General features: G+C 38.6%; 1 protein-coding gene across 1 annotated transcript in view; it reads left to right on the top strand.

Moving 5' to 3' along the window:
• The first annotated feature begins 1,409 nt into the window (after positions 1-1,409).
• zmp:0000001236 (mastermind-like protein 2) overlaps positions 1,410-25,354 on the top strand; it is a 90,571-nt gene continuing 66,626 nt past the window's right edge. The window contains exon 1 of the mRNA XM_061877980.1: positions 1,410-2,058. Within this exon, the coding sequence (XP_061733964.1) occupies positions 1,666-2,058 (393 nt within the window). The 5' untranslated portion in view covers positions 1,410-1,665. The remainder of the gene's footprint in view (positions 2,059-25,354) is intronic.

Below are 25,354 nucleotides of genomic sequence, written 5' to 3'. Positions count from 1 at the left end.
TCCTTTTTCTACCGCTAGTCCCTTTATAACGTTTGACGTAACTGTTTTAATCAGATCGTCCAAATGTACATAATGAATTGGTCTGGATTATGTTTTTTTAAGCAACTAATCAAATCAGACCGAGTTCAACCTTGAAATATGACATGTTAGTTAAAGGCCTACTGAAATGAGATTTTCTTATTTAAACGGGGATAGCAGGTCCATTCTATGTGTCATACTTGATCATTTCGCGATATTGCTATATTTTTGCTGAAAGGATTTAGTAGAGAACATCCACGATAAAGTTCGCAACTTTCGGTGCAAAGAGAAAAGCCCTGCCTTTACCAGAAGTCGCAGAAGATGACGTCACATGTTTGATGGCTCCTCACATATTCACATTGTTTTTAATGGGAGCCTCCAACAAAAAGTGCTATGCGGACCGAGAAAACGACAATTCCCCCATTAATTTGATCGAGGATGAAATATTTGTGTTTGAGGATATTGATAGCGACGGGCTAGAAAAAAAAATGACAAAAAAAATTAAGTTAAAAAAAACAAAATGCGATTGCATTGGGACGGATTCTGATGTTTTTAGAGACATTTACTAGGATAATTCTGGGAAATCCCTTTTTTTTCTATTGTGTTGCTAGTGTTTTAGTGAATTTAATAGTACCTGATAGTGGGAGGTGTACGTCCACTGGTGTCTTGACCCCAGTGTCTCAGGGGAGTCGACGGCAGCTTTATGGACGGCACTAGCTAAGCTTTTCTCCGGTAAGAAGCGACTTTTTACCACAATTTTCTCACCAAAACCTGCTGGTTGACATTCCGTCGTGATTCATGTTTGCTTGGCCGCGCTCTGATCCATAGTAAAGTTTCACCTCCAGGAATTTTAAACAAGGAATCACCGTGTGTTTGTGTGGCTAAAGGCTAAAACGTCCCAACTCCATCTTTCTACTGTGACTTCTCCAATATTAATTGAACAAATTGCAAAAGATTCAGCAACACAGATATCCAAAATACTGTGTAATTATGCCGTTAAAGCACACGACTTTTAGCTGTGTGTGTGTGCAGCGCTCATATCTCCTTAAAACCCGTGACGTCTTGCGTACACGTCATCATTACACGACGTTTTCAAGACGAAACTCCCGGGAAATTTAAAATTGTAATTTAGTAAACTAAAAAGGCCGTATTGAAATGTGTTGCAATGTTAATATTTCATCATTGATGTATAATTCATCAGAATGCGTGGTGGGTAGTAGTGGGTTTCAGTAGGCCTTTAAAAAATAAAAGAAACATTTCAAATGAAACGATAACAAATGTGTTGCATTGAGCACTTCTCTTCTCTGTCCACTTGGGGGCGCCAGAGCACTGAATCTGTTTGCGCGAGCGTGCGTCACGTGACCGCGCGCACAAAGGAGCTCTGTTGCCTCTCGCGCGCGCACGTGCATGCGCAGCGTCAATGGCGAGTTGGCGGTCACACGAAGAAGAAGAAGAAGAAGAAACTTTGTCATTCTCATTAAATGTTTCAGATGACGTCAACATTTAACGGACTCGGTTCAGTCTTGTTTCTACTTTGCCGAGCGGACTTCGAGCATCGTTGGGTCGGCAAAGACTTTCTGGTCCGGATGGATGTGAACCGAGCGCTGCTCTGATAGTGCGCGCCTCCTCCGAGGGACCCAGGTCGGCATGGGAGAGTCCGCCGCCGGCGCCTTCGCCCCAATGCCGGGCGTGGGTCTGAGCTCCGCGGGCGCCGGCCCGTCCCGAGGCTCCGCGGTGCCGCAGCTACACGGCGCCATCGTGGAGCGTCTCCGCGCCCGCATCGAGCTGTGCCGCCGCCACCACTCCACCTGCGAGGACCGCTACCGGCGCGGCCAGGTGGAGACCTCGGACCGGGAGCACGAGAGCACGCTTCACCTGCTCAACGTCGTCCAGCAGGGACCCGGGAACCGCAAGAGCAAAGGCAGCCGCGCGTCCAGTCTGCAGACTCCGGACTGTGCGGGACCGAGTGGACCGAGAGCACCGAGTCTCGGGGACCAGAGAGTCCTGCTGGAGGACAACAAGATGTCCACACGCATGGTGGTAAATATACCTTTTATACCTGTCTACCTGTACTCTTACCTGGACCTGTACCAGGACTACACCTGTACTAGTATACATGTACCTGTACTACACCTGTACTTTTATACATGTACCTGAACTCTTACATGTACAGTATACCTGTACTAGTATACCTGCACCTGTACCTGGACTACACCTGTACTAGTATACATGTACCTGGACTCTTACATGTACAGTATACCTGTACTAGTATACATGCACCTGTACCTGGACTACACCTGTACTAGGTGTACTAGTACCTGGACTCTTACATGTACAGTATACCTGTGCTAGTATACCTGGACTTGTACTAGTATACCTGTACTAGTATACATGGACTTGTACTAGTATAACTGTACTAGTATACATGTACCTGGACTCTTACATTTACAGTATACCTGGACTTGTACTAGTATACATGCACTAGTATACCTGGACCTGTACCAGGACTTCACCTGTACCTAAAATTTTACCTGTACTAGTAAACTTGGACCTGGACTACACATGTACCTGTACCTGTACTCTTACCTGTACTAGTATACATGTACGTGTACCAGTATTTCTACATGTACTGGTATTCATGTACCTGTACCTGTACTCTTACTTGTACTAGAATACATGTACCTGTACTAGTAAACATGTACTCTTACCTGTACTAGTATACATGTACGTGTACCTGTATTTCTACATGTACTAGTATTCATGTACCTATACCTGTACTCTTACCTGTACTTGAATACATGTACCTGTACTAGTAAACATGTACTCTTACCTGTACTAGTATACATGTACGTGTACCTGTATTTCTACATGTACTAGTATTCATGTACCTGTACCTGTACTCTTACCTATACTAGTATACATATATTCTTACCTGTACTCTTACCTGTGCTATTCCTACATGTACTAGTATTCATGTACCTGTACTAGAATACATGTACCTGTACTCTTACCTGTACTAGTATACATGTATTCTTACCTGTACTCTTACCTTTACTAGTATACATGTACCTGGACTATATTTGTACCTGTACCTGGACTACATTTCTACCTGTACCTGGACTACTGTACTACACCTCTACCTGTATCTGGACTACTGTACCACACCTGTACCTGGACTACTGTACCACACCTGTACCTGTATTTGGACTACTGTACTACACCTGTACTACTGTACCACACCTATAACTGGACTACTGCACTACACTTGTACCTGTACTTGGACTACTTTACTACACCTGTACCTGGACTACTGTACTACATCTGTACCTGTATCTGGACTACTGTACCACACCTGTACCTGGACTACTGTACTACACCTGTACCTGTATTTGGACTACTGTACTACACCCATAACGGGACTACTGTACTACACCTGTACCTGTACTTGGACTACTTTACTACACCTGTACCTGGACTACTGTACTACATCTGTACCTGTATTTGGACTACTGTACCACACCTGTACCTGGTGTACTACACCCGTACCTGTATTACACCGGTATAACACCCTCTATAGATCTATGTCTCCACCTGCACAGTAGAAGATGTTACCTGCAGAACACATGAAATACTTGCTAGAAACTCTACTACTTGTTAGAAACATATATAATACATGCTAGAAACCTATATATTACTTGCTAGAAACATATACTACTTGTTAGAAACATATACAATACTTGCTAGAAACCTATATATTACTTGCTAGAAACATATAATACTTGCTATAAACCTATATATTACTTGCTAGAAACATATATATTACTTGCTAGAAACATATAATACTTGCTATAAACCTATATATTACTTGCTAGAAACATGTACTACTTGTTAGAAACATATATAAAACTTGCTAGAAACCTATATATTACTTGTTAGAAACATACTACTTTTTAGAAACATATATAATACTTGCTAGAAACCTATATATTACTTTCTAGAAACATATACTACTTGTTAGAAACATATAATACTTTCTATAAACATATATATTACTTTCTAGAAACATACTACTTGTTAGAAACATATACAATACTTGCTAGAAACATGCAAAATGCTTACTAGAAACATAAAATATTTTCTAGAAACATAATATTTGCTAGAAAAACATATAAAATACTTGCTAGAAACCTATAATATACCTACTAGAAAAACTTATAAAATCCTAGAAACATACAAAACACTTGCTAGAAACCTATATATTTGGTTTAAACATATATAATACTTGCTAGAAACATAATACTTGCTTGAAACTTATATTATTTGATAGAAACCTATAATACTTACTATTAACCTATAATACTTGCTCGAAACATATACAATACTTGCTAGAAACATGTAATACTTGCAAAAAAAAAATATATATATATATAATACTTGCTAAAAACATATAATACTATAATACTTACTAGAAACATACAATACTTACTAGAAACATACAATACTTGCTGGAAATATATAATGCTTGCTAAAAAAAAAAATGCTTGATGGAAACATATATATTATTTGATAGAACCATATAATACTGGAAACATAATACTAGAAAAATATAATTCTTGCTAGAAACATATGTAATACTTACTAAAAACATGTAATAGTTGCTAAAACATGTATAATACTTGCTAAACATAAAATACTTGCTAGAAACATAATTTTATAGAAACATAATACTTACTAGAAACATATAATACTTTCTAGAAACATGTAATACTTGCTAAAAACATATTATACTTGCTAGAAACATATATTGTATGATATTTGATAGAACTTTCTCCGCAAACTTTCCTTCCTTTTCTAGTTTCTATAGTTCTTTACTTCCATGCTTGCTTCCTTCTTGAGTACAGGTGTGTAGTACTGTAGTGTTCAGGTGTACAAACCCTGTTCCCATATGAGTTGGGAAATTGTGTTAGATGTAAATATAAATGGAATACAATGATTTGCAAATCCCTTTCAACCCATATTCAGTTGAATACACTACAAAGACAACGTATTTGATGTTCAAACTCATAAACTTTTTTTTTTTGCAAATAATCATTAACTTTAGAATTGGATGTCAGCAACATGTGACAAAGAAGTTGGGAAATGTGGCAATAAATACTGATAAAGTTGAGAAATGCTCATCAAACACTTATTTCGAACATCCGACAGGTGTGCAGGCTAATTGGGAACAGCTGGGTGCCATGATAGGGTATAAAAGCAGCTTCCATGAAATGCTAAGTAATTCACAAACAAGGATGGGTTGAGGGTCACCAATTTGTAAGTAAATTGTCGAACAGTTTTAGAACAACATTTCTCAACGAGCTATTGCAAGGAATTTAGGGATTTTACCATCTACCATCTAAAATCATCAAAAGGTTCAGAGAATCTGGAGAAATCACTGCACGTAAGCGATGATATTAAGGACTTTTGATCCCTCAGGCTGTACTGCATCAAAAACCCGACATCAGTGTGTAAAGGATATCACCACATGGGCTCAGAAACACTTCATAAAACCACTGTCAGTAACTACAGTTGGTCGCTACATCTGTAAGTGCAAGGTAAAACTCTGCTATGCAAAGCAAAACCCATTTATCAACAACACCAAGGAACGCCGCTGGCTTTGCTGGCCCCGAGCTCATCTAAGATGGACTGATGCAAAGTGGAAAAGTGTTCTGTGGTCTGACGAGTCCACATTTCAAATTACATTCGGAAACTGTGGACGTGGTGTCCTCCAGAACAAAGAGGAAAATAACCATCCGGATTGTTATAGGCGCAAAGTTCAAAAGCCAGCCTCTGTGATGGTATGGGGGTGTATTAGTGCCCAAGGCATGGGTAACTTACACATCTGTGAAGGCACCATTGATGCTGAAAGATCCATACAGGTTTTGGAGCAACATATGTTGTCATCCAAGCAACGTTATCATGGACCCCCCTGCTTATTTCAGCAAGACAATGCCAAGCCACGTGTTACAATAGCATGGTTTTGTAGTAAAAGACTGCGGGTACTTTCCAGGCCCGCCTGCAGTCCAGACGTGTCTCCCATCGAAAATGTGTGGCGCATTATGAAGCGTAAAATACAACAGCGGAGACAGGTAATGCTCTACATAAAACAAGAATGAGAAATAATTCCACTTTAGTTTCCTCATTTCCCACTACGTTTATTGAGTGTTTTTAAAACAAAAGGTGATGTAACACAGTGGTGAACATGCCCCTTCCCGACTCTTTTGTCACGTGTTGCAGCCATGAAATTCTAAGTTAATTATTATTTGCAAAAAAAAAATTAAGTTTGTGAGTTTGAACAGTGCATTCAACTGAATAGGTGTTGAAAAGGATTTGCAAATCATTGTATTCCGTTTATATTTACATCCAACACAATTTCCCAACTCATATGGAAACGGGGTTTGTACTAGTGTTCAGGTGTGTAATTATTTAGTGTTCAAGTGTGTAGTACTGAAATGTTCAGGTGTGTAGTACTATAGTTTTCAGATGTGAAGTAGTGTTCACGTGTGTAGTAATATGGTAGTGTTCAGGTGTGTTGTACTGTAGTGTTCAGGTAAGTAGTAGTTTTTAAGTGTGTAGTACTGTAGGGTTCAGGTAAGTAGTGTTTTTTAGGTGTGTAGCACTGTATGTAGTGTTTAGGGAAGTAATAGTGTTCAGGTGGTAGTACTGCTGTAGTGTTCAGCTTTGTAGTAGAGTTCAGATGTATAGTATAGTGTTCAGGTGTGTAGTATAGTGTTTAGGGGTGTGGTATAGTATTTAAGTGTGTTATAGTATTCAGGTGTGTTGTATAGTGTTCAGGTGTGTAGTTCTTTAGTGTTTAGGTGTGCACTATAGTGTTTAGAAGTGTACTATAGTTTCCAGATTGTAGCTGAGATAGGTTCCAGCGCCCCCCGCGACCCCGAAGGGAATAAGCGGTAAAAAATGGATGGATGGACAGAAATTTCACGACTGGATTTGTTGCAAAGGTGGCATCCTATGACAGTTCCATGCTGGAAATCACTGACAGCGGCCCATTCGTTCATAAATGTTTGTAGAAACAGTCTTCATGCCTAAGTGCTTGATTTTATACACCTGTGGCTTCGTGATTAAGACACCTTATTCTCATCATTTGGATGAATGGCCAAATACTTTTGGCAAAATAGTGTACATTCATGTGTTCACGTGCACATGTCCTCACATGTTCACGTGTACTTGTGTTGATGTCTTCACATGTTGATGTGTTCAAGTGTGTATGTGTTCACGTGTTGATGTGTTCATGTGTTGATGTGTTCACGTGTTGGTGTGTTCACCTGTTCATGTGTTCACATGTACAAGTGTTGATGTGTTGATGTGTTCATGTGTTCACGTGTTGATGTGTTCACGTGTTGATGTGTTCACATGTTGATGTGTTCACGTGTTGGTGTGTTCACCTGTTCATGTGTTCACGTGTACATATGTTCACGTGTTGGTGCGTTCACCTGTTCATGTGTTCACGTGTACATGTATTCACGTGTTGGTGCGTTCACCTGTTCATGTGTTCACGTGTACATGTGTTCACGTGTTGGTGCGTTCACCTGTTCATGTGTTCACGTGTACGTGTTCACATGTTCACATTTACATGTGTTCATGTTCATGTGTTCACATGTTTATGTGTATATATGTTCACGTGTTAATGTGTTGATGTGTTCACATATGCATGTGTTGGTGTGTGCACGTGTTCACATGTTCATGTGTATATGTGCAAGTGTCGATGTGTTGATCTGCTGATGTGTGCACGTGTTCATGTGTTCATGTGTGCACATGTTCATGTGTTCACATGTTCATGTGTATACATATGTGTTCACATGTTAATGTGTTGTGTGCAAGTGTTCATGTGTTCACATGTTGATGTTTTCATGTGTGCACATGTTTACGTGTGCACGTGCTGCAGTGTCGATCTGTTGTGTGCATGTGTTCGTGTGTGCTTGTGTTCATGTGTGTACGTGTTCATGTGTTCACATGTTGATGTGTTCATGTGTGCACATGTTTACGTGTGCACGTGTTCACATGTTCATGTGTTTATGTGTGCACATGTTGCTGTGTCTATCTGTTGACTGCATGTGTTCGTGTGTGCTTGTGTGCACGTGTTCACACATTCATGTGTTCACATGTTCTTGTGTGCATGTGTTCACATGTTGTGTTCATCTTTTCATGCGTTCATGTATTCACATGTTCATGTGTTCACATGTTGATGTGTTCAAGTGGTCATGTGGTGATGTGTTTGTGTGCATGTGTGCATGTGTTCACGTGTCTGTGTGTTCGCATGTTGATGTGGTCATGTGGTCATGTGGTGATGTGTTTGTGTGCATGTGTTCACGTGTCTGTGTGTTCGCATGTTGATGTGTTCATGTGGTCATGTGGTGATGTGTTTGGGTGCATGTGTTCACATGTCTGTGTGTTCGCATGTTGATGTGTTCATGTGGTCATGTGGTGATGTGTTTGTGTGCATGTGTTCACGTGTCTGTGTGTTCGCATGTTGATGTGTTCATGTGGTCATGTGGTGATGTGTTTGGGTGCATGTGTTCACATGTCTGTGTGTTCGCATGTTGATGTGTTCATGTGGTCATGTGGTGATGTGTTTGTGTGCATGTGTTCACGTGTCCATGTGTTAATGTGTTCACGTGTTTGTGTGTTCGCATGTTGATGTGGTGATGTGTTTGTGTGCACGTGTTCACGTGTTGATGTGTGCATGTGTTCATGTGTGCAGTTGTTGACGTGTTCACGTGGTGATGTGTTCATGTGTGCACGTGTTCACATGTGTTCATGTGTGCACGTGTTGATCTTTTAACGTGTTGATGTGTGCACATGTTCATGTGTTCACATGTTCATGTGTATATGTGTCCACGTGTTAATGTGTTGTGTGTAAGTGTTTTATGTGTTCACATGTTAATGTTTTCATGTGTGCACATGTTTACGTGTGCACATATTCATGTGTTCAAGTGTTAATGTGTGCACATGTTTACGTGTGCACATATTCATGTGTTCACGTGTTAATGTGTTGATGTGTTAATGTGAGCACATTTTTACGTGTGCACGTGTTCAGGTGTGCACATGTTCATGTGTTCATGCAACCAAAAACACTGCATGTAATAGAATCCTCTATGAAACATGTTGTCTGTGCTACATCCTCAGTGACTTAACATACCATCAATCACGTGTTTGTCACTCAATCAGCCTCACAGCACATTTGTCAGGTTTATTTACAGTAGGTTCCAGTCTGATACTGTGTGGGTTACTGATTCCTCAAACTGTGCAGATTACTGCCTTCTGATACTGTGCGGATTACTGATTTCTGATACTGTGTGGATTACCTGCTTCTGATACTGTGCAGATTACTGGCTTCTGATACTGTGCAGATTACTGGCTTCTGATACTGTGAAGATTACTGGTGTCTTGTACTGTGCAGATTACTGGTTTCTGATACTGTGTGGACTACTGTCTTCTGATACTGTGCAGATTACTGACTTCTGATACTGTGTGGATTACCTGTTTCTGATACTGTGCAGATTACTGGTTTCTGATACTGTGCAGATTACTGGCTTCAAATACTCTGCAGATTGCTGTCTTTTGATACTGTGCAGATTACTGGCTTCTGATACTGTGAAGATTACTGGTGTCTAATACTGTGCAGATTACTGGTTTCTGATACTGTGTGGACTACTGTCTTCTGATACTGTGAAGATTACTGGTGTCTAATACTGTGCAGATTACTGACTTCTGATACTGTGTGGATTAGCTGCTTCTGATACTGTGCAGATTACTGGCTTCTAATACTGTGCAGATTGCTGTCTTTTGATACTGTGCAGATTACTGGCTTCTAATACTGTGCAGATTGCTGTCTTTTGATACTGTGCAGATTACTGGCGTCTGATACTGTGCAGATTACTGGCTTTTGATACTATGCAGATTACTGGCATCTGATACTGTGCGGATTACTGGTTTCTGATACTGTGTGGATTACTGGCTTCTGATTCTGTGCAGATTACTGACTTCTGATGCTGTGAGGATTACCTGCTTCTGATACTGTGCAGTTTACTGGTTTCTGATAGTGTGCAGATTACTTTCTTTTGATACTATGCAGATTACTGGCGTCTGATACTGTGCAGATTACTGGTTTCTGATACTGTGTGTATTAATGGCTTCTGATACTGTGCAGATTACTGATTTCTGATACTCTGTAGATTACCTGCTTCTGATACTGTGCAGATTACTGGTTTCTGATACTGTGCAGACTACTGGCTTCTGATACTGTGCAGATTACTGTCTTCTGATACTGTGCAGATTACTGGTTTCTAATAATGTGCAGATTACTGTTTTTGATACTGTGCAGATTACTGGCGTCTGATACTGTGCAGATTACTGGTTTTTGATACAATAAAGATTACTGGCGTCTGATACTGTGCGGATTACTGGTTTCTGATACTGTGTAGATTACTGACTTCTGATACTGTGAGGATTACCTCCTGATACTGTGCAGTTTACTGGTTTCTGATACTGTGCAGATTACTGGCTTCTGAAACTGTGCAGATTACTGGCGTCTGATACTGTGCAGATTACTGGTTTCTGATACTGTGTGGATTACTGGCTTCTGATACTGTGCAGATTACTGATTTCTGATACTGTGCAGATCACTGTCTTCTGATACTGTGCAGATTATTGGCTTTTAATAGTGTGCAGATTACTCTTTTCTGAGACTGTGCATATTACTGGCGTCAGATACTGTCCAGATTACTGGCTTCTGATACTATACAGATTACTGGCGTCCGATACTCTGCGGATTACTGGTTTCTGATACTGTGTGGATTACTGATTTCTGATACTGTGTGGATTACCTGCTTCTGATCCTGTGCAGATTACTGGTTTCTGATACTGTGCAGATTACTGGTTTCTGAAACTGTGCAGATTACTGGTGTCTGACACTGTGCAGATTACTGGTTTCTGATACTGTGTGGATTACTGGCTTCTGAGACTGTGCAGATTACTGACGTCTAATACTGTGCAGATTACTGTCTTCTGATACTGTGCAGATTACTGGCTTCTGATATTGTGCATATTACCTTCTTCTGATACTGTGCAGATTACTGGCATCTGATACTGTGCAGATTACTGTCTTGTGATACTGTGCAGATTACTGGCTTCTGATACTGTGCTGATTACTGTTTTGTGATACTGTGCAGATTACTGACTTCTGAGACTGTGGGACTTACTGGCTTTTGATACTGTGCAGATTACTGGCTTCTGATACTGTGGGGATTACTGGCTTCTGATACTGTGCAGATTACTGTCTTCTGATACTGTGCAGATTACTGGCATTTTATACTATGCAGATTACTGGCGTCTGATACTGTGCGGATTACTGGTTTCTGATACTGTGTGGATAACTGGCTTCTGATACTGTGCAGATTACTGACTTCTGAAACTGTGCGGATTACTGACTTCTGAAACTGTGCAGATTACTGGCGTCTGATACTGTGTAGATTACTGGTTTCTGATACTGTGTGGATTACTGGCTTCTGATACTGTGCAGATTACTGGCGTCTGATACTGTGTAGATTACTGGTTTCTGATACTGTGTGGATTACTGGCTTCTGATACTGTGCAGATTACTGACGTCTGATACCGTGGGGATTACTGGTTTCTGATACTGTGCAGATTACTGGTTTCTGATACTGTGCAGATTACTGGTGTCTGATACTGTGCAGATTACTGGTTTCTGATACTGTGCAGATTACTGGTGTCTGATATTGTGCAGATTACTGATTAACAGTGTGGAGGTTCTCTCCTCTCATGCAAGTGTCACATCTCCCCCGCAGATGTCAACATAAACAACCTCATCCTGTCCGATACAGGATGTGTGCAGAACGCTTCTTTGCGAATGATGTCTTCTTGCTAATATCAGCTATGTATTTATGTTATTTAGATTTTAATTACTATCAAATCTTCTTCTAAAATGTATCAAATATTAATTAATTGTATTACATGAAATTATATGATAATACATACTAGAAATCTACTGATGTTTTTTCCAGAGCTGATACCAATACCGATTATGAGTAGTCAACACTTGATAAGTGATATTTGGAGGCAATATATATTTGCAGTGAAAGTTATTTAAACAAGAATATTATGTTAGTAAACATCTGGACAAAGCTTCATGTTGTGTATTTACATAACGTTTCCGGAAAGAAGGAAGCAGTAGTGACATAATGTTTGATGTTGTCTTTTATGTATCATCAAACACCTTTAGAAGCAGTAGTGACACAATGTTTGATGTTGTCTTTAATGTATCATCAAACACCTTTACAAGTAGTAGTGACATAATGTTTGATGTTGTCTTTAATGTATCATCAAACACCTTTACAAGTAGTAGTGACATAATGTTTGATGTTGTCTTTAATGTATCATCAAACACCTTTACAAGCAGTAGTGACATAATGTTTGATGTTGTCTTTAGTGTATCATCAAACACCTTTACAAGCAGTAGTGACAGAATGTTTGATGTTGTCTTTAGTGTATCATCAAACACCTTTACAAGCAGTAGTGACATAATGTTTGATGTTGTCTTTAATGTATCATCAAACACCTTTACAAGGTGTGTCTAAGACAGTGGTCTGGAGCCATATTGGATCAAAAATACACAGCCAGCCTAAATAGCATGATGTTAACATGCTTGCAGTCATGCACCGACCAAAAATGTCTAATTAGCACTCCAACATGTCAATAACATCAACAAAGTTCACCTCTTTGCATTCACACACAGTATAAAAGGTTTGTTGGACAAAATGAGACAAAGAAGGAGTGGCATAAAACACGTCTTTCTGTGGCAGCGTCTGAGAAAGTTGTTCATGCAAACAAACTGTTGCATCTTAGGCGTTCAAGGACCGCCAAAATTAGTAGGACAAAACAGCACTCTCCAAATACTCTCATCAGTTAAGCATAGACACAAATATATTAAACTATGGGATTTTTGTTTTAAATGGGAAGGTTTATATCATGTTGCTCTTACAGAAACATTATTAAAAATAAAATATTTGTTTCCCCCCATCTTTTTCCATTATCATACTTTTTTTTTCAACTCCACGGAGCCACTGGGGCGGCGATAGAGAGCCGCATGAGCCGCAGGTTGCCAAGCCACTGGTCTAAGAGCAGCGTCACCATTTTTATTTTAAATCTCAAAATATGACAAATCTCTTGGGAAAATTAGTCAATTAGATTTGTGTATGTCACAATATCCTATTACTCCATTTTATATCATTTTATAAAATGTTTTTACCGTTTTGTAACACTTTTATACCATTCTACAACACTTTCATACCATTCTACAACACTTTTATACCATTTCTATATCACTTGTATACCATTTTATACCACTATTACACCATTGTATACCCTTTTATACCATTGTTATACCAATTTTATACCACTTTATGACACTTTTATATAATTTTATAACATTCTATAACAATTTTATACTATTGTTATACCATTATACCATTGTATACCCTTTTTTTACCATTTTATACCACTTTTATACTATTTTTATACCAATTTTTTATACAAATTTTTTACTATTTTATAACATCCATCCATCCATTTTCTACCGCTTATTCCCTTTTGGGGTCGCGGGGGGCGCTGGCGCCTATCTCAGCTACAATCGGGCGGAAGGCGGGGTACACCCTGGACAAGTCGCCACCTCATCGCAGGGCCAACACAGATAGACAGACAACATTCACACTCACATTCAAACACTAGGGCCAATTTAGTGTTGCCAATCAACCTATCCCCAGGTGCATGTCTTTGGAAGTGGGAGGAAGCCGGACTACCCGGAGGGAACCCACGCATTCACGGGGAGAACATGCAAACTCCACACAGAAAGATCCCGAGCCTGGATTTGAACCCAGGACTGCAGGAACTTCGTATTGTGAGGCAGACGCACAAACCCCTCTGCCACCGTGAAGCCTATTTTATAACACTTATATATGTATATATATTAAAAAAAAAAGTATATATTTATAACACTTTTATATAATTTTATACCATTTTACAACACTTCATACCATTTTATACCACTATTATACCATTGTATTCCCATTATACCCTTTTATACCACTTTTTTCCACTTTATACCATTTCATACCACTTTTATACCATTTTATGACAGTTTTATACCATTTCATACCACTTTTATACCATTTTATGACAGTTTTACACCATTTTATACCACTTGTATACCACTTTATACAATTTTATACCACTTTTATACCATTTTATAACACTTTTATACCATTTTATACCAATGTATACCCTTTTATACCATTTTATGCTACTTTTATGTCATTTTATACCACTTTTTTACCATCTTATACCACTTTTATACCATTTCATGCCAGTTTTATACAATTTCATACCACTTTTATACCATTTAATAACACTTTTATAACATTTTATACCAATGTATAGCCTTTTATACCATTTTATCCTACTTCTTTATCATTTTATCCTACTTCTATATCATTTTATACAACTTTTTTTTACCATTTTATACCACTTTTATACCATTACATGCCACTTTTATACCATTTCATACCACTTTTATACCATTTTATGACAGTTTAAACCATTTTATACCACTTGTATACCATTTTATACAATGTTATACAACTTGTATACCATTTTATACAATGTTATACCAGTTTTATACCATTGTATACCTTTGTATACCCTTTTATACATTTTATACCACTTTTATACCATTTCATGCCACTTTTATACCATTTCATACCACTTTTATACCATTTTATAACAATTTTATACCATTTTATGACAGTTTTATACCGTTTTATACCACTTGTATACCACTCTATACATTTTTATACCACTTGTATACCATTTTATAACACTTTTATACCTTTGTATACTCTTTTATACATTTTATACCACTTTTATACCATTTCATACCACTTTTATACCATTTCATACCACTTTTATACCATTTTATAACAATTTTATACCATTTTATGACAACTTATTACCATTTTATACCTCTTGTATACCATTTAATACAATTTTATACCACTTTTATACCATTTTATAACACTTAATACCATTTTATAACACTTATGCCATTTTGTACCACTACTATACGATTGTATACCCTTTTACACCATTGTATACAACTTTTATACTAGGCTAGAGAGCTGGCGCTAGTTTATTAAAGTGCAATTATCAATATCAGTATTGTTCATAATTTTAATTGATAATATTTTATTGTCATTTTTAATTTATGTACAAACCCTGTTTCCATATGAGTCGGGAAATTGTGTTACATGTAAATATAAACAGAATACTAGGATTTGTAAATCATTTTCAACCCATTTTCAGTTGAAAATGCTACAAAGACAACATATTTGATGTTCAAACTGAAAAACTTTTTTTTTTTTGCAAATAATCATTAACTTCAGAATTTGATGCCAGCAACACGTGACAAAGAAGTTGCGAAAGGTGGCAATAAATACTAATAAAGTTGAGAAATGTTCATCAAACACTTATTTGGAACATCCCACAGGTGTGCAGGCTAATTGGGAACTGCCTGGGCTCCCCCAGGCAGCGATGAGATGGAGACGTGATGGTGGCGACAGGCCAAACTACACTGTTCCTTCCGTCCGCCTGTCTTGGGCGACGCCCCCTTCTGACTGGAGAGGCACCACTTAAACTAACAAATATTCTGGGGGAAACACTGGTTTTGATTATTACAGGGCCGATGATAAAGAGGTCATGGTCCACATGTGGCCCCTGTGGCGCACTTTGTGCACACCTGCTGTGGAGGCCTTTATTTGTGATTTAGAAGCAGCTTATACTTGTGGAGGGACGTTAGCCGCGAGCTCATAGTAATTGAAGGGTTGCCTACAGTCACATCTCTTAATGGAAGCTCTTGTTTCACCGTTGTGTGTTCATGAAGATGTTTACTTTGTGCCACACTTCCTCCAGTTCTGCTCTCGTCAGCTTGGTCAGGTTTTTCCTGCCTGGCTTGAGTGGGTGTGAGGATGTTGTTGTGGACTAATCACAGTCTTGTCCCGCCTGACACCAGACCCTGTGGGAACAGGTGTGTGTTGTGCAGCCGACGTTTGTCTTCTTTTCATGAGTCAGCATGAAGTGGAGGACATCTTATCTTCACGTCTTCTCACGCTCCTCACTCTCCCCCTTCTGATCCCAGGTCAGCTTAGTCCTCACTTTGATGGTGCTGACACCTTGAGTCCTGCAGCCAACTGTCACTAGTTAGGAAATACTATCACTAGTTACCCCTGAAAGGGAAGTACTATCACTAGTTTTCCCTGTAAGGGAAGTACTATCACTAGTTACCCCTGTAAAAGAAGTACTATCACTATTTACTCCTGTAAAGGAAGTACTATCACTAGTTATCCCTGTAAAGGAAATACTATCACTAGTTTCCCCTGTAAGAGAAGTACTATCACTAGTTGCCCCTATAAGGGAAGTACCATCACTAGTTACCCCTGTAAAGGAAGTACTATCACTAGTTGTCCCTGTAAAGGAAGTACTATCACTAGTTACCCCTGTAAGGGAAATACTATCACAGAAACTACTGTAAAGGAAGTACTATTACTAGTTGCCCCTGTAAAGGAAGTATTATCATTTGTTACCCCTGTAAGGGAAGTAGTATCACTAGTTACCCCTGGAAGGGAAGTATTATCACTAGTTACCCCTGTAAAGGAAGTACTATCACTAGTTGCCCCTGTAAAGGAGGTACTTTCACTAGTTACCCCTGTAAGGGAAATACTATCACAGAAACTACTGTAAAGGAAGTATTATCACTAGTTACCCCTGTAAAGGAAGTACTATCACTAGTTGCCCCTGTAAAGGAAGTACTTTCACTAGTTAACACTGTAAAGGAAGTAGTATAATTTGTTACCCCTGTAAGGGAAGTATTATCACTAGTTGCCCCTGTAAAGGAGGTACTTTCACTAGTTAGCCCTGTAAAAGAAAAAATATCACTAGTTGCCCCTGTAAAGGAAGAAGTATCACTAGTTATCCCTGTAAAGGAAGTACTATCACTAGTTACCCCTGTAAAGGAGGTACTTTCACTAGTTACCCCTGTAAAATAAAAACTATCACTAGTTGCCCCTGTAAAGGAAGTAGTATCATTTGTTACTACCCCTGTAAAGGAAGTACTATCACTAGTTACCCCTTTAAAGTAAATACTATTGCTAGTTACCCCTGTAAAGGAAGTACTATCACTAGTTACCCCTCTAAAGTAAATACTATCGCTCGTTACCATTGTAAAGGAAGTACTATCACTAGTTACCCCTGTAAAGTAGGTACTTTCACTAGTTTCTCCTGTAAAAGAAAAACTATCACTAGTTGCTCCTGTAAAGGAGTTACTTTCACTAGTTACCCCTGTAAAAGAAAAACTATCATTAGTTACCCCTGTAAAGTAAATACTATTGCTAGTTACCCCTGTAAAGGAGGTACTTTCACTAGTTACTCCTGTAAAAAAAAACTATCACTAGTTGCCCCTGTAAAGGAAGAAGTATCACTAGTTACCCCTGTAAAGAAAATACTATCGCTAGTTACCATTGTAAAGGAAGTACTTTCACTAGTTACTCCTGTAAAGGAAGTACTATCACTAGTTACCCCTGTAAAATAAGTACTATCACTAGTTAACCCTGTAAAGGAAAAAATATCATAGTTACCCCTGTAAAGGAAATACTATCAATAGTTACCCCTGTGTAGGAAGTACTATAACTAGTTACCCCTGTAAAGTAAATACTATCGCTAGTTACCCCTGTAAAGTAAATACTATCGCTAGTTACCATTGTAAAGGAAGTACTATCACTATTTACTCCTGTAAAGGAAGTACTATCACTAGTTATCCCTGTAAAGGAAATACTATCACTAGTTTCCCCTGTAAGAGAAGTACTATCACTAGTTGCCCCTATAAGGGAAGTGCCATCACTAGTTACCCCTGTAAAGGAAGTACTATCACTAGTTGTCCCTGTAAAGGAAGTACTATCAGTAGTTACCCCTGTAAGGGAAATACTATCACAGAAACTACTGTAAAGGAAGTACTATCACTAGTTGCCCCTGTAAAGGAGGTACTTTCACTAGTTACCCCTGTAAAGTAAATACTATCGCTAGTTACCATTGTAAAGGAAGTACTATCACGAGTTACCCATGTAAAGGAAGTACTATCATTTGTTACCCCTGTAAGGGAAGTATTATCACTAGTTACCCCTGTAAAGGAAGTACTATCACTAGTTGCCCCTGTAAAGGAAGTACTATCACTAGTTGCCCCTGTAAAGGAAGTACTATCACTAGTTGCCCCTGTAAAGGAAGTACTTTCACTAGTTACCACTGTAAAGGAAGTAGTATCATTTGTTACCCCTGTAAGGGAAGTATTATCACTAGTTACCCCTGTAAAGGAAGTACTATCACTAGTTGCCCCTGTAAAGGAGGTACTTTCACTAGTTACCCCTGTAAGGGAAATATTATCACAGAAACTACTGTAAAGGAACTACTATCACTAGTTACACCTGTAAAGGAAGTAGTATCATTTGTTACCCCTGTAAGGTAAGTATTACCACTAGTTACCCCTGTAAGGGAAGTATTATCACTAGTTACCCCTGTAAAGGAAGTACTATCACTATTTGCCCCTGTAAAGGAAGTACTTTCACTAGTTACCCCTGTAAAGGAAGTACTATCACTAGTTACCCCTTTAAAGTAAATACTATCACTAGTTACCCCTGTAAAGTAAATACTATTGCTCGTTACCATTGTAAAGGAAGTACTATCAGTAGTTACCCCTGTAAAGGAGGTACTTTCACTAGTTACTCCAGTAAAAGAAAAACTATCACTAGTTAACCCTGTAAAGGAAGTACTATCACTAGTTACCCCTCTAAAAGAAGTACTATCATTAGTTACCCCTGTAAAGGAAAAACTATCAATAGTTACCCCTGTATAGGAAGTACTATAACTAGTTACCCCTGTAAAGTAAATACTATCGCTAGTTACCATTGTAAAGGAAGTACTATCACGAGTTACCCATGTAAAGGAAGTACTATCACTAGTTGTCCCTGTAGAGCAGGGGTGATCAAAGTGCGGCCCGGGGGCCATTTGCGGCCCGCAGGTAATTCTTTAACGGCCCCAGGTTACATTTTAAAAATACTATGGAAAAAAATGTAAAACATAAAAAGTGATATAAAAGAGCAAACAGGTGAAATGTGACAAGAAAATTGTTGCAATGTTTACTCTAATAACACAAAGCTGCCATGCAGGCTGTTTCTTTCTTTAAAAAAAAATTGTGAATTAAAATCAATCATGAATTATTGACCAATTCAAGACTCTAATTACGTCACATTAAATATTCCACTTTGAGATATTTTTGGGGGCAAATGTTGCATATTTTGTGTTTGCCATAGAAAAAAATTAAGCTGTTTTTTTTTTCAAAGAAGGGCCAAAAACGAACAAACAAAAAACATAAACAACAAAAAAACGTATAATTGACGTATAGATAAGTTGATCTCGAGATCATTGTGTTAAAAGTAAACAGTAAAAAAATTAATTTATTTTTAACACTTTAATGAGTAGGACCCATTAGGATCATTGTGTTTTGTTTTCAAGTGTCATTGCACAAAAAAATAATAGTGAATTAAAATCAATGGTGTTTTGAGTTGTTGACCTTTTTACTGCTCCAATTATTATATAATCTCAAATATTGTACTTAAAAAAAAATTGGGGTGAAAATATTGCATATTTTGTGGTTTTTTTCCCCATAAGAAACATGGTTTTCTTTGACAAAAAGAGCATTAAACTTAAATCTTTAAAAATGTCATATTGACAGATGGACCTAATGTTGATCTAGAGATTTTAAACTTGAATTATAATAAAAATAATAACACTGAATAATGACACCTTTTTAACATTTTATTTTTACCAAAACCCTTTGGGGTCCCCGGGATCAAGCCTGAGTTGAGGCCTAAATGCAGGGTTTCCCACACATTCATTTATTTGTGGCGGCCTGCCACGAAAGAATTACGGCCGCCACAAAAAAAAAAAAAAATTATTATATATTTTTTTTTTCTTTCGGCTTTTGACTCGCTCGACCGCTCATAAAAGCAATGGGACTCTGTCTGTGAATGAAGCTTGTGATTACATATTATATAAATATGTAAATATTATATAAATATGTATATAAATATGTACATAAAGTGTTGTAATTATATACCAACTCCGCAGCCACCCAACATCCCCCCCCCGCCGCCCGACCACCCCCCCACAAATAGATGCCTGACCTGTGGGAAACACTGAAAATGTATAATTTTTTATTCATATATTGTATTGGTTTTTAAAATAAATGGCCCCCACTTGCTTTGATTTTTCAGTGTACGGCCCTCAGAGGAAAAAGTTTGGACACCCGTCCTGTAGAGAAAGTACTATCACTAGTTTTCCCCGTAAAGGAAGTACTATCACTAGTTACCCCTGTAAAGGAAGTACTATCACTAGTTACCCCTGTAAAGGAAGTACTATCACTAGTTACCCCTGTAAAGGAAGTACTATCACTAGTTACCCCTGTAAAGGAAGTACTATCACTAGTTACCCCTGTAAGGGAAGTACTGTCGCTGGTTGCCCCTGTAAAGCAAAAACTATCAGTAGTTTTTCTGTAAAATAAATACTATCACTAGTTACCCCTATAAAGAACTGAGAGTGTGGGTTGGTCCTGGCAGGACCTGGAATGTGTCCTGGGACTGGGACTGGGACTGGGAGTGTGGGGGTGAGGGGGAGGGTAGTCCAGGATCAGAGTTCAGTCATGTTTACATTTCAGCATCGAGTTAGTTCTCAGAGATGAAATATTTCCCAGGCACAGCAAAAAGACTTTTTGTCCTTCTTGCTCTGAGCTGTAGTCACACTTCATGGAACTCAAGTTCTGCTGCCAGGCTGGTGCACATGTCACACTGTGTGAACCCACTACATGACAGTCATGTGACACCGTGTGAACCCACTACATGACAGTCATCTGACACCGTGTGAACCCACTACATGACAGTCATGTGACACCGTGGGAACCCACTACATGACAGGCATGTAACACTGTGAGAACCCACTATATGACAGTCATGTGACACCGTGTGAGCCCACTACATGACAGTCATGTGACAACGTGTGAGCCCATTACATGACAGTCATGTGACACTGTGTGATTTCACTACATGACAGGCATGTGACATTGTGTGAACCCACTCCACGACAGTCATTTGTCACCGTGTGAACCCTTTACATGACAGGCATGTGATACTGTGTGAACCCACTACATGACAGTCATGTGACACCCTGTGAGCCCACTACTGACAAAAACTCACTTTTTTTCGAAACAGGATAACATGTTTTAGTAAGTTGAAAAAACAATTTTAAATTTTTTTATAAGAGTCGTTTTTATTTGAATATCCACCCTACCATTTTCTACCGCTTGTCCTGTTCAGGTTCGCGGGAGGGGTCGGGGAGGGGGGGGTGCTGGAGCCTATCTCAGCTGCATTCGGGCGAATACAATTACGTAAAGGAAGTTAGCAGATAATACAAATATTTGAGATGAATTGCAATTCAAAATAAGTGAAACATTTATAAAAAAAAATTAAATGGACAATATAAACAACTTTTTCACAGGCTTTGAAAATATTTTAATAAAAAGTATAACACTCAGTTCCAACTATCAACTTCCATCCTAAGAACAGCCACTAAGTATATAAAATACATTCCACAAAATACTAGTTTTTTTATTGTAATATATGTTCATTTTTAATAAATGGCTTTTAAGTCATGTCTTTTTCCACAATTGTGACGTGTTCATTATTATATTGCACTCACAGGGTTGCATTTAGATAACATCAGACCTAGAATGTGCTCATTTAAAAAGATCGATGAAAAGGATTTAAACTATTTCAATTTAAACTAGAAGAGGGAACTGCGTGTGAACGTTCCAATGCTGACGTTGAAGTGAAATGCTGACAGAATGTAGTACGAATGTAAGAATAGTTTGAATGTTGGAATTGTTTGAATATTGAAGAGATTGAATTTCCAGGAAAACCGGAATTAGGTTTGGAACTTGGGAAAGTGTTAGTTTGAATGTCCAGGATGAGTGGAATGTTTTGATGTTGGAATGCTTTGAGTTGGTTGAAAAATGTGGGAATTGTGCAATTTGGAAAACTGTCCCATTAATTCCAATGGGAAGTTCCTGGAAATTGGTGAATTTTGGGAAAAGTGGGATTTTTTTTTAAATGATTAGGAGCATGAATGTCCTGAATGAGCTGAATTGGTTGGTGTTGAAATTGTTTAAATAGGTCAAGATATGTTGAGGTAGGAACAGTTTTTTAATTGAAAAATCGTATTAAGGGACTTTGGGAAAAGAGAGAATTTTTCAAGTTCTTAAACCAACTTTGTTTTTTGTCCTGACTAAGAGGAATGTTTTGACGGTGGAACAGTCGAAATGGGTTGCAAAATGTGAAAAGAGTCATCGCACTAAAAAAAGGTTGGAAATAAGGTTAGAAAAAACTGAAATTCCTGGAAATGTGTCAAAGGTGGAAAAAAAATGTTGTTTGAATTTCCAGCATGAATTGAATATTTTGAAGGTGGAATGGTTTGAATTGGTTGAAAATGTGAGAATTGTGGAAGTTTGAAAAATGGACAATTGATTTTGAAAGGGGAAATGTCCCTAAAAACTGGGAATTCTTGGAAATCCGGGATATTTTTTTTATAATTGTTGAAGTATTGCACACAATTCCTGAACAGGCTTAATATTTTGAACTTGGAACAGTTTGAATCAGATAAAAAATGTGGGAATTTCGAACTTTAAAAAAAAATGTCCCATTCTCTTCAATGGGAATTCCTTGGATTTTTTGAGAAAAGAGGGAATTTTTAAGAAAATGCTAAAAAAAAAAAAAAAAATGTGAATGATCTGAATGCGTTTATGGTTGGTGTTGGAATTTTTCAAATTGGTCGAGAAATGTTGAATTAGTAACATTTTCTAATTGAGAAATGGTATTACAGAATTCTTGGAATTTCGGAAATACCTCCTGATTAAGAGAAATGTTTTGATGGTGGAACAGTTGAAGTGATTTGACTAAAGTGGACAGAGTAGTTGCCAGAAAAAATGCTGAAAAACGCGTTGGAAAAACGGGAAATTATGGGATTTCTTAGAATTTTTGGAACTTGGTTTAAATGTAACTTAGATATTGGGTTTCACTATGTAAAGCGCTTTGAGTCACTCAAGAAAAGCGCTATATAAATATAATTCACTTCACAATTCACAACTTGGAAAAATGATACCCTGTGATGAGGTGGGGACTTGTCCAGGCTGTAGCCTGCCTACCGCCCGAATGCAGCTGAGATAGGCTCCAGCGACCCCAAAAGGGACAAGCGGTAGGAAATGGATGGATGGATGAAAAAATGATTGTGTGAATGTCCAGGATGGTGGAATATGTTGATGGGGGAATGGTTCGAAAAATGGACAATTCATTTTGAATGTGGAAATGTCCCTAAAAACTGGGAATTCTTGGAAATCCGGGATATTTTTTTTATAATTGTTGAAGTTGATCACACAATTCCTGAACTGGCTGAATATTTTGAAGTTGGAACAGTTTGAATCAGATAAAAAAAAGTGGGAATTGCGAACTTTGATAAATGTCCCATTCTGTTCAATGGGAATTTTATGGAAATTTGGAGAAAAGAGGGAATTTTTAAGAAAATGCTCAAAAATGTGAATGTTTTGAATGTGTTGGTGTGGGAATTTTTCAGATGTTTTGAATGTGTTGGTGTGGGAATTTTTCAGATTGGTCGAGAAATGTTGAATTAGTGGGAGAGTGGCCGTTCGCAACCCAAGGGTCCCTGGTTCAATCCCCACCTAGTACCAACCTCGTCATGTCTGTTGTGTCCTTGAGCAAGACACTTCACCCTTGCTCCTGATGGGTGCTGGTTAGTGCCTTGCATGTCAGCTCCCTCCATCAGTGTGTGAATGTGTGTGTGAATGGGAGTATGTGGAAGTAGTGTCAAAGCGCTTCGAGTACCTTGAAGGTAGAAAAGCGCTATACAAGTACAACCCATTTACCATTAATTATTATCCATCCATCCATCCATTTTCTACCGCTTATTCCCTTTTGGGGTTGCGGGGGGCGCTGGCGCCTATCTCAGCTACAATCGGGCGGAAGGCAGGGTACACCCTGGACAAGTCGCCACCTCATCGCAGGGCCAACACAGATAGACAGACAACATTCACACTCACATTCACACACTAGGGCCAATTTAGTGTTGCCAATCAACCTATCCCCAGGTGCATGTCTTTGGAGGTGGGAGGAAGCCGGAGTACCCGGAGGGAACCCACGCATTCACGGGGAGAACATGCAAACTCCACACAGAAAGATCCCGACCCTGGATTTGAACCCAGGACTGCAGGAACTTCGTATTGTGAGGCAGACGCACTAACCCCTCTGCCACCGTGAAGCCCATTAATTATTAACATTTTCTAATTGAAAAATGGTATTGCAGAATTCCTGGAATTTCGGGAAAACCGGAAATTTTTCCAGTTCAAAAAACAACTTTGTTTTTTGTCCTGATTAAGAGGAATGTTTTGACAATGGAACGGTTGAAGTGGGTTGACTAATGTGGAAAGAGTAGTTTTGCCAGGACAAAATGGTGAAATAGGGTTTGAACAAAACGGGAATTCTGGGAATTCCTGGAATTTTTTGGAACTTGGAAAACAATTTGGAATGCAACTCAGTATTTTCTTCCTCCAAACACGACGAGTTTAGTTTATACCAAAAAGTTATATTTTGGTTTCATCTGACCACATGACATTCTCCCAATCCTCTGCTGTATCATCCATGTATCCATTTTGGTATAAACTCAACTCGTCGTGTTTGGAGGAAGAAGAATACTGAGTTGCATCCCGAGAACACCAGACCTACTGTGAAGCATGGGGGTGGAAACATCATGCTTTGGGGCTGTTTTTCTGCTAAGGGGACAGGACGATTGATCCGTGTTAAGGAAAGAATGAATGGGGCCATGTATCGTGAGATTTTGAGCCAAAACCTCCTTGCATCAGTGAGAGCTTTGAATGGTTGACCAAATACTTATTTTCCGCCATAATTTACAAATAAATTCTTTAAAATTCCTACAATGTGAATTCCTGGATTTTTTTTTCACATTCTGTCTCTCACAGTTGAAGTGTACCTATGATGAAAATTACAGACCTCTGTCATCATTTTAAGTGGGAGAACATGCA

The sequence above is a fragment of the Nerophis ophidion genome, linkage group LG18, assembly GCF_033978795.1.
Source record: "Nerophis ophidion isolate RoL-2023_Sa linkage group LG18, RoL_Noph_v1.0, whole genome shotgun sequence".
Lineage (NCBI taxonomy): Eukaryota > Metazoa > Chordata > Actinopteri > Syngnathiformes > Syngnathidae > Nerophis > Nerophis ophidion.
This window is presented reverse-complemented; position numbering and strand designations above follow the sequence as displayed.